Below are 11,273 nucleotides of genomic sequence, written 5' to 3'. Positions count from 1 at the left end.
CATTATGCTGATTCTTTAAAATACTGGAGGTTTTTTCTTGTAGCAATTAAATTGTATGATCTGCAGACTGATTATTTTTATATAAACCCTTAATAATTTCTTAGTTTTTTTATTTTTTGTTTCGTATTTATTTTGTATGTCTACGCACTTGTTCATGCAAATTGGTCTTTGTCTGTTTTGTTTTCTCTTTTTTATTTAACTTTCTTGTTTATTAAACTTTTCCGAACAACTTTAAGCAGTGCAAAATACACATTCAATATGCAGCAAATGCGCTCATATAATTGAACAATGTAAATTAATTCACAAACTCACAAAGGCAGGAAATAAAATCAAGAGGCGGAATAAAATAAAGAATAAAATACATTTTGCCGAGATCCAGGCGCGTGACGTCATTGAAACATGGCGGCGCCCAGAGAGATGTACGCCGATGAACGTTTTTAAGCTAATAAAAAGCATGAGTGAGTCAAGGTTCAAAACTTACACGATACTTAAAAATATTATTTACTAAGCGCTTGCAGTTACAGGCGCAGTAATATATAATTAAGATTCCAATATGCTTCTTTAAAAGCAAGTCTGAATAAACTTAAAGAATTTGTAAACTCGTCATTTGTAGTCTTGTTAGTGCGCACCTGCGCATGCGCATTTTCTCGTCTGATTTGAACAAGAGCTGATTTATGCGTTGACAGCAAATGTCTTACATGCTGTCTTGTTTTACTCTTTTACTCTTATTTTACGATTTCTAGCTTTGCAAACTCGTGTTTAATGCAAGAAGAGCCAAACTAACCCCTTTAAATGGCCAGAATTGGTGGTGGGCTCCTGCACACATTTGCACTATTGACCTTAATATTTCTGACTTCTGTTCTTCATATCCTGGTGCACAAGGACAAGAATGTTTCATTAGCCCTTTCAGAAGAATGGCGACATAGTTCAGATATCTCACAAAGGAGCGTTCAATCCCAGAAGAACTTCAGCAATAATCTTAATTTTTCTGCTGATCCCAGGACTCACACTAGTTCTGTTGGAGATCAGTGTAGTATAGCTGTGGAGAGCCGCATCGACTGTGGCCGTGATAGATCTTTGAGTCGAGCCGATTGTGAGGGCAGAGGATGCTGCTATGTGCCTCTACCACTATCTGGATTAAGAGGACCACCATGGTGTTTCTACCCAGTCCGTTACCCAGGCTACCAAATGGGGCCCTTGTTACCCACAGAGAGGGGCCAAAGGGCCATGCTGACCCGTTCTGCACCCTCATATCTGCCCCGGGACATTCCCACATTGCAGCTAGATGTGATTGCAGAGTCTTTGGGTCGTCTTCACCTCACTGTGAGCAATTCTTTCAGTCTTTTCAATTACAAATCGTACAGTTACAAATCAGATATTGTAATTTTTGGAGAAATTTAACACAGTCACATGATCTGTCCTTGAATTCTGGGAAATATAAACTCTTGAATCAGATTTCTAAAAGCCATGTAGTGTATTCCAGCTGACTTATCTTGCTGACTTCACTTTACCACAGCTGAAGGATCCAGCATCTCCACGATACGAGGTCCCCTTTGTGACGTCCCAATCCAGGGGTCACAAGGACAGACAAATCCCCCTCTATGATGTTGACTTCCAACCAGATCCATTTGGGTTTATTGTACGACGAAAATCCAATGGCCGTGTTCTGTAAGTGTACTTCCTTTTTTTCTTTTCTTGTTTTGTATGTTTTCTGCTTATATTGTGCATCTTCTGATTGTGACGCTCTTAGATGCCTGCTTTCAAACGTCAAAGATGTCTATTTTCAACATGTTTTTGAAGCGTTGATCATTTTAGCCAATCACAGACATATCTGTTGAGCACATGAACACAATGACCAATCAGAGACATATCTGTTGAGCGCGTGAACACAATGGCCAATCAGAGGTGTTTAAGAATCCGCTCAACAGCACTCAAAATGCTAGGGGGAAATGCTGGTATTGTCACATTTTTAAAATTTCACACAATACTGTATGGTAAAAAATTGTTATTTGACACAGTTTTGGGATAGGTCCTGAAAAGTCATTCAACCAAATGTCTGATATTTTTTTTACATTGCACAAATGCATTGTATTTTTTCCCCCGTAGTCTGAATACTACAATAGGCCCCCTCCTGTTTGCAGATCAGTATCTACAGCTCTCCACCAGCATGGCTTCCTCTGTGATATCTGGATTGGGTGAACATTACACCCCCATCACGCTGGACCTCAACTGGAGCTCTGTTTCATTATGGAACAGAGACATGGCACCACATGTAAGGCCTTCACATCATTTCACATTCTTCTTTAACTTCCCTTCTCTTCACAGCTGTATTTAATATTTTATATGGCCCTTTGTAGAGAAGTGCCAACCTGTATGGCTCCCACCCTTTCTTCCTAGTCCAAGAAGGTGATGGACAGGCACATGGAGTCTTCCTTCTCAACAGCAATGCAATGGGTACAGCGTTTTGTTGTCTAAATTGGCTTCTTTATGGGTCTCATTTACTGATATCACTAAAAGTCTTCAAATTTGCCAATTGTAGAAGTGTTAATGCAGCCCGCTCCAGCATTAACATGGGTGACCGTTGGAGGAATACTGGACTTCTACATCTTCTTAGGCCCTAGTCCTCAGAGTGTGATACAGCAGTACCATGAGGTTATAGGTATTTAACAATAGACAGCCCACGTACTGTATTAGATTTATAGTTTACCCACAATTCAACTTATTGTGTTGTATCTTTGAGGTTATCCTATGATGCCACCCTACTGGTCACTGGGCTTCCACCTCTGTCGCTGGGGTTATACATCCACCAACATCACAAGAACAGTGGTACAGCTCATGCGCCAGGCCAAGATCCCTCTAGTATGTAAATAGAATAAGTAATGGCTGTGTTTGGAAGTAACATACTGCATACTGAACAGTATATACCAGTGCTTCTCAGCAAACTTCATGATTAGCTGTTAAAATGATTTAAATTTTCATTTTAATTCATTTTATAAGTGTGATTTCTAGACTGGGAAATTAATACAATCTTAAAACTAAATTTATAATGAATATACATTTTGCTAGTTATGCCAAGTTTTAATATATTTTATTGGGTAGAAATTGTGAGTAAACATTTTAATATTGAATATGGGGCTTTGAATGTTGTTGTGGGCAAAAACTGTTGTGTCCTATATTGTTGTCACTTAACATTGCCACCCAGTTATCATCTCTAAAAATGTTTTTTCTTTTGTTAATCCAATTTTGTGTAAAATTGTTGTTAATATTGCTTCTAGTTTGTTTGTCATACTAGAAATGGAAGGACACGTTGCATTGTGGGATACAGTATCCAGCATGATATGCTCTGTTATAGTTAATATAACTATACAGTGCGTTCATAATTATTATGCAAGTCAATATTCTGATCATTTTTTATCCAAGCACATTTTACCAATTCCAAACCACATCAATATTAATAACTACTATCAAATTTGTATATAATCATTTATAAGTGATATATGTAATTGTTAACGAGGGCTGGAAGTGAAAAATTGTCTTATATTCAGATGTGCATAACTGTTAAGCAGGTTGTCTTTTACAGGTAAAAGGTAAAATTATTAAATGCCCATGAGAAGGATGCAATACTATAGAAAGAAATGCTTATTGGGACAGGAGGCTCACATAAAACAGCTGGAGAAGAAAAGACACAGATTAATTGCAGAATATCGATTTGCGTAATAATTATGCACACGCTGTATAAATTATAACAGAGTATAGTTATAGTATACTGCACATACTGTAAAAAATGTAAAGTAGTATGGTAGTATGCCATTCTATACTGTATAGAGAAAGAGACAATATTCTTTGACCAAGTTTTCCTTGATAACCTTAATAACTTTCAGTTCACTTCTGTAGGATGTACAATGGAATGACCTTGATTATGCGGACCAAAGAAGAGTCTTTACTTTTGATCCACAACGGTTTGGAGATCTTCCCCAAATGGTTGAAGAGTTCCATCAGCTGGGCATGAAGTATGTGCTCATTCTGGTACGTGGATGATATTCTGTGATGGAAACTCTTTCATCTTGCATTGTTTGCACTTGCTTGTGTGATGCTTGTGTGTTAGTGGTATCAATATCTTATATATATTACTGCATATATATATATATATATATATATATATATATATATATATATATATTAGTCACAGTATATATTAGTCACAGTGTATAGCATGTGGTCTTGTGTTAGGATCCAGGCATCAGCAGCACGAGTCCTCCTGGTTCATACAAACCCTTTGACGATGGGTTGAAGAGGGGAGTGTTCATCACCAACTCCACTGGACAGATCCTAATTGGGAAGGTTAGTGTCACACATGAAATATTAACCTCACTAAAAGTTAGTCGTGATAATGTCATTTACAAGATGTATTTTCTTTCTGCACCACTGTATTACTCGTAGTATTATAGTCATGATGGGATATGGAGTATAAAGATTTTGCATGTATTTATAATCAGGTTTGGCCAGGTCCAACTGCATTCCCAGATTTCACCAATCCTACAACACAGGACTGGTGGATGGACTGTATCAGAGTCTTTCACAGCATTGTACCTGTGGATGGACTCTGGATAGTAAGTACTAATAGAGTAAACTATAAATAAACATACAAAGGCAACAAAACATGAATGTATGAGGTTAAAGAGGGCCACACTCTTTACCTACATTGTATTTTTTCCCCTTTAAATCACGAATAATGTTGTTTTCATGTTGTTTTTCAATAAGCATGCGCTGCATTTTGTCATCAGCCGCTTTAAATGCTCAAGCGCTTTACATCAGAATGGATTCTGATTGACTGTCAATGTTTTTATCATTCATCAGCTGGAAAAAAAATCATTCTGAAAGTGATTCCAGCAATATTGTTTGGAATATGTGTTGTTATCATTATAGCTGTGCTGTAAACTCTGCTATTCTTTAATATTTAGAATGATTTTTAGAACTATATCTTTATAGTTATCATTCTTGGTGTGATCAGGCCTTCATAAATAAGTTCTAAATGTCTTTGAAATTCTGCTCACAGGATATGAATGAGCCATCAAATTTTGTCCAGGGATCTGTGGATGGATGTCCTGACTCTGACTTGGAGAAACCACCTTATACACCAGGTCAGTACAGTAAATACTCTTGTAAAATGACTATTACTGATTTTATGTGACCTGCATGAAGAGATCTGTCTGGGTTTACAGGTGTGATTGGATGTCAGTTAAACTCAGGAACTTTGTGTATGTCCGCCCAGCAGTATCTGTCCAATCATTACAATCTGCACAATCTCTACGGGCTGACCGAGGCCATCGCCACCCACAGGTCAGAGAAATGCTTCTTCAGTTTATACAAACCGTAAATATCTCACATGACATAGGGAGAAAGTTCATTGGTGAGCAGCTCTATTTGATATGGTTTGACATTATTACCAACTTTCCACTCATTTGTATTTCAGGGCATTGTTGAAAGTAAAGGGCATTCGTCCATTTGTCCTATCCCGGTCGTCTTTTCCAGGACTGGGCCGTTTCTCTGCACACTGGACAGGAGATGTGCAGAGTGACTGGGAGCAACTGCGCTTTTCAATACCTGGTGAGAAAGAAAAATTATAAACATATGCTGAAATATGGTTTCAAATACGTTTTGCTTAGTCCTGGCCCTACAAGTGCTTGCCAACATCCGCAAATGCTAACACACATCCACTTACTCTGTCTAGAGATGTTCTAACATTCACAATGCAAGCTCCCTCACTTAGCCCCCTAGATATGGAAATGTTTTGGAAGATAAGCTGAGTAGTGACTTGCACATGTCTTTGTTTTCTTTTTTTTGTTGTTGTTGCAAAGCATGTTTTGTCCCTATTGTTGGTTTATTGCTGTGTTTGTGTGTCTGTATCAGCTGTGCTCCTGTTTGGACTCTATGGCGTTCCATTAGTGGGAGCTGATGTATGTGGATTTGGTGGCGACACTACTGAAGAGCTGTGTGTGCGCTGGACACAACTCGGAGCCTTTTACCCTTTTATGAGAAATCATAACGACAAACCCAATGCTGTGAGATATTGATCAACAGTTTAGAGTCATCATATATATATATATATATATATATATATATATTAGGGGTGTAACAGTGCATGTACTGTATTCATCCCGAACCTTCACGGTACATACGTCACGGTTCGGTGCATACAGTCTGACGACGAATGCAGTCAGTCACAGGCGATCCACACTCCAGTCCAGAAGGGGGCGCGTGCAGTAATGCAACTCTCTCAACCAGTGTTTCAACCGCAGAAAGATAAATAAAACAGCTTGAAAATAAAGCCCTGGGTATACTTCGTTCTGTACACGCACAATCAAATGCACAGCCTTGCAAAGTATACTTCATTTGACTCGCACGCATACACAGGCGCTCGACACGTGCAGATTTGAGCAATCTCTCACCACGAGTTACAAGTACATGTAAATATCTTTGTATGCTTTCAGGCTAGAGTTGTACAAATGAGGGTACTTTCTAACCTCTTCGCACAATCTCTCGTCTATGTAGGCCTCCGATGTCACTGTAGCTTGCATGTGTTCCGGTCTGTTCTGTTTACGCAGGTTTTCTTCAACTACCTTGGAATCGACACCCCCAGGGCACGGTTGCCACCTTGTGGATAAACTAATTACTGCAAAAAAAATTAAATGCGCTTGTGCAACCAAAAATCCCCTAATATATATATATATATATATATATATAGATATAGATATAGATAGATAGATGAATATTTCTTCTCATATTTCATATTTCCAGCCCCAAGAGCCATATGTATTTAGCCAGCAAGCCCAAGATGCCATGAGGACTGTGACTACACTGCGATACTCTCTCCTGCCCTTCCTCTACACACTCTTCCATCATGCACACACCTCTGCCAGCACTGTGGCTCGTTCCCTCTTCCTTGAGTACACACGTTTATTCCAGCTCAATATCTCTTTATCTGAGCTCAGCGATGATCTGTTTTCTGAGATTGCTCATTTCTTTCAGGTTCCCCACTGATCCAAATTGCCAGACCATTGACAGGCAGTTCCTGTGGGGGAGCTCACTGCTTATCAGTCCGGTTCTGGAACAGGGAGCAGTGGAGGTGACGGCTTATCTCCCCCTGGGGACTTGGTACAGTCTGCACAATGTAATCCTTAATCTTATACTATACCCTACATACACTACTAGTCAAAAGTTTGGGAAAATTCATATTTTTTATGTTTTTGAAAGAAGTCTCTCCAAGGATGCATTTATTTGGCCAAAATACAGTAAAAATAGTAATATTGTGAAATATTATTACAATTGAAAAGAAAGGTTTTCAATTATTTATATATTTTTAAATGTCATTTTTTCCTGTGATGGGAAACTGTTTTCAACATTGATATCAATATGAAATGTTTCTTGAGCATCAAATCATCATATTAGTATGATTTCTGAAGGATCATGTGACACCGAAGACTGGAGTAATGATGCTGAATTTTTTTTAGCTCAGTTGTTTTATTATTTATTTTTTCCCCAAGTTCTACTTATAATGTTAGTACAAAATATTTTTAATACTGGGCTGTTTTGCCTTCTAACTAAACACCTTCAATATTTTTTGGCATAGCCTGCTTCACATTATGATATGTTTACAAAGTTATTATGGTACATTGTAATTCAAAGGCATATGAGATGATGCCTTAAAGGTAAATGAGACTGAATCCTCTGTGTTTTCTTATAGGGGCGAGCATATTACAGTAAAGGGCAATACATTCTGTTCCCTGCCCCTTTGGACACTATTAACATTCATGTCAGAGAGGGGAGCATCATCCCGCAGCAGGTGCTGTAAAGACCAGATCTAACAATAATATTATCTAATTTCTGCTGTGTAGCAAGTGAACTTTTGCTGTTTCTTATTCATATACCAGGTTCCCGCATTGACGACTACAGCATCTCGCAGAAACTCTTTCACTCTGATTGTGGCACTGTCTGCAGAAAATTGGGCCAAAGGGGATCTTTTCTGGGATGATGGGGAAAGTCTGGACACTTTTGAGCGGGGAGATTATTCATATGTTCTCTTCTTTGCTGAAGAGGTACGAAATAGGGTGAATTTTGCTTGCTTGTTGAAATGAATGGTTTGGATGAGGATTTTTCGATTTAACATCTGTTTCCCATTGTTATTCTGTGTTGGAGCAGTCCAAAATGAATTGCTTCAGCAGGCAGTAAAATTGAAAAAACAGCAAGGGTTGTTATTGCTATCAACAGCTCTATGTGCAATTTATAAAAATGAAGACAGCTAGAACACCAGCTGAAATTCAACATACAAATGGATTATAGCAGAATACTCAAAAGATATGATCATGTGCATTCATTTGAAATGCAATCTATTATTTATTTGATATTTTATTCCCCTGTAGTCTTATGTGGTCAGTAAGCCAGTCAAATTAAACAAAGCTCTCGATCATTTGGTCCTCGGGGAAGTACGTGTTTTCGGAGTTCAGACTCGACCTACAGAAGTGTGGGCCAATGGACAAAAGGTTCATGACTTCTCGTACAGCCCAGACACCAAGGTATGCATCAACATCTGAGGTGTAGATTTGTGTTAGTCTACATATTTTGGTTTACTTTTACTCCAGTTAGTATGTACATATGATGGTGATTAATGTGTATTTCATATTTAATTTTAATGGACCTTGTTCACAGACTGTGATGGCACATTTCCACAGTTAACATCGAAAATCTTGTAAAGTTTTTCATATTTCCATTTTTTTAAATGTAATATACATTTATAATTCTATAGCCCTATTTATTGTTATATATTACCTCGGCAATAAATGACAAAAAAACAAATTAAAGGGGCTAAATGTAAGAATCTTTATGTATTAATCGCTTTTTTATTGCCAATGTGGGAACAACTTGTAGTGAACAGAGCCTCTCTTCCATTCACATGATTCTGTACTTTAATTTCAATGTGTCATGCAAAGAAAAGGAATTATTTCAAAATAAAGTGTCACATTTCTGCCAGATCTATAGTCTCAAATATACTTTATAATCAAATTATCATAATTTGAATAGCTAGTGAATTGCAGAGCTCGTGCAAACATATCTACATCGCTACGATCAGGGGCGTCACTAGGCTCGATTTAGGAGGGCTAAAAATTTGTGATTGACTCCATAATATGTACACTAATACAGGATCGCCTCAATCTCATTTAAAACTCATATGAAACCGGCGACAGGCTTCGGCTCATCCCCGTATTTTAGTCTGCGTTATTCAGCATGCTTTTCAGTCAGTAGTAGCACAAGCAACAAAAGCAGAGGACATCGTGTGTGCATTTATTGATAGATTGTCATGATATCTCCATCTGTGTAGTTCTCTGTCATAAATGCTGTTTACATAATATGATGCGGGGGTGATTTAAGACGGTTTCCCATCCACTGTAAAATCTGGGCTTATTTATTTATTTAGTGAAATTCCTTTCATCTAAATGGCATGAGACTTTGTAACTTTTCTTACTCTTGCTATCCTTCATACTTCAGTGCAATAAAATTGCTAAAATTTGTTATAATATTAATTTTATGATACATCCAAAAGTAAAATGTGAAAAAAACAACTAAGGGGAGCTGAGATGGCAGATGAGCTAATGAGTGGTCCTCTGCAGCCATCTACTGGTTATAGTTGTAATTTCATGTAATTTTCATGTTAAAAGTGTTTGTTTTCCACCAGGTGACAGAAATTCTCCACTAAAGCATGGCATCTCCATGAATGAAAATGATAAGTGTAGATCTAAGTTAATTTTACTGCACAAATGTAGTTAAAAAATAATAGTGTTACAAACATTACATACAAAAAATATTAAAAAATATTTTACCCACGTATTGCCAATCTAGACAATTACAGTAACATAAAGTTTGTCTAATGAATATTAATGAACATTAGCTGGTTATTTAAAACGATCAAAAATTAATTCAATATTCAGGGATTGACTTGGTATGTAGTGTAGAATCTTGTTCATGCCTACTATACAAACAATGTAATTATTTATTTTTTTAAATCATACCCTCGTTGGGGCCCGAACCCCCCAATACTGAAATCTTAGAATTGCCCCTGGCTACGATCAGATGCTTTCTTAACTGCTGCTTTCTCACCGCTGTTTTTTATGTTTATTTTGTTATTGAGTGCAAAGCTCGCAGCACATATTTATATATTAATCTAAATTTCGCTGTCGGCAGCGTAGATGGTGTCTGGATGTTCATTAACAGCATATCGCACTACAAAGTTATTTCCTAAAACTTCTTTTTACTTCTAAGCAATAAACAAAAAAAATCTTTGTGAGTATATCGAGGCATTGAATTATTTTCAGTACTTTACGTGTGCACAAGTGCAAGCATGAGCAATAATTTGCTGTCTGCAGTTCACTTAACAGCCACCGGTGTCAATAATAGTGAGTTTCTGAATAACCCCTTTAACACTTCTGCAAGGGTTTTTCTAACACAACGACTGAGAGAGTGATGGCAAATCATTCTCTCTTCTGACTGCTGTAATCAGTCTCTCTATATTTTTTCACTTTTTTGGAAAGTTGTGGAATAATGGATTTTTTGATGTTGGAGCAAATGGAATACAAAAATTATATTTGCTGTTGTTTCCCTTTTAATTACCACTAAGTTTACCCAACTTTGACCACTTCTGCTTCTGAGGAAATGTGAAAAGGGTCCTTATGAGTCATTAAAATGTGTTGATAATAGAATGCTTTCATAAAATTTGTGTGTGTGTGTATGTGTGTGTCGCAGGTTCTTACAGTGCCTGGACTGGACTTACCCATGACAGCCATGTTCACCGTACAGTGGAGCTGATGAGAAATCTCTGCTGTAATTCTGCTGTGTAAATGTTCTGTGCTTTGGATATGTTAAATGTGACTTGCTTTGGGTAAAAGTCTTACAAATGCATAAATGTAAAAATGCTCAGCCTGTTTCTCCTGTACATTGTAATTTAAATGTCACTTTTGTTTAAAATAAATGTTTATTTTTATGAAATGTTCTTAATGCTTTTATTGTTGTGTGACAGTGATAAAATAATCAGAATAATAAGCATTTCCCATGACTCTATAGATCATAGTAATATTTTTCCCCTTTTTATTTTTAAATTAAAAAAAAAAATGAAGAATTGTTGTTATTATTGTTCTTTTTTTGTGGAGTTATTATTTATTATTATTGTTATTTAGATTATAAAAATAGCTAAATACATAGGCCTATGCATATGGTTACTGAAT

At 37.1% G+C, this 11,273-nt stretch overlaps 1 protein-coding gene across 3 annotated transcripts; it reads left to right on the top strand.

Moving 5' to 3' along the window:
* Positions 1-384: 384 nt before the first annotated feature.
* gaa (alpha glucosidase) lies at positions 385-11,041 on the top strand. Of its 3 annotated transcripts, XM_051888754.1 has the most exons (20): positions 385-458; positions 1,002-1,323; positions 1,517-1,668; positions 2,107-2,272; positions 2,358-2,454; positions 2,540-2,659; positions 2,741-2,859; positions 3,895-4,026; positions 4,231-4,341; positions 4,497-4,610; positions 5,057-5,141; positions 5,223-5,340; positions 5,474-5,607; positions 5,911-6,062; positions 6,799-6,947; positions 7,030-7,171; positions 7,745-7,843; positions 7,932-8,096; positions 8,421-8,573; positions 10,795-11,041. In XM_051888754.1, the coding sequence occupies exons 2-20, from the start codon at positions 1,189-1,191 to the stop codon at positions 10,855-10,857; spliced, it is 2,406 nt and encodes an 801-aa protein (XP_051744714.1). In that variant the 5' UTR covers positions 385-458; positions 1,002-1,188; the 3' UTR covers positions 10,858-11,041. The 3 variants fall into 3 exon arrangements, with proteins under 3 accessions (XP_051744714.1, XP_051744713.1, XP_051744712.1); XM_051888752.1 differs by having other exon boundaries at positions 407-1,323; XM_051888753.1 differs by lacking the exon at positions 8,421-8,573 and having other exon boundaries at positions 401-1,323.
* The last annotated feature ends 232 nt before the right edge of the window (positions 11,042-11,273 follow it).

The sequence above is a fragment of the Ctenopharyngodon idella genome, chromosome 3 (genome assembly GCF_019924925.1).
Source record: "Ctenopharyngodon idella isolate HZGC_01 chromosome 3, HZGC01, whole genome shotgun sequence".
NCBI lineage: Eukaryota > Metazoa > Chordata > Actinopteri > Cypriniformes > Xenocyprididae > Ctenopharyngodon > Ctenopharyngodon idella.
Note: the sequence above shows the minus strand (reverse complement) of the source record. Positions and strands in the feature narration are given on the sequence as shown.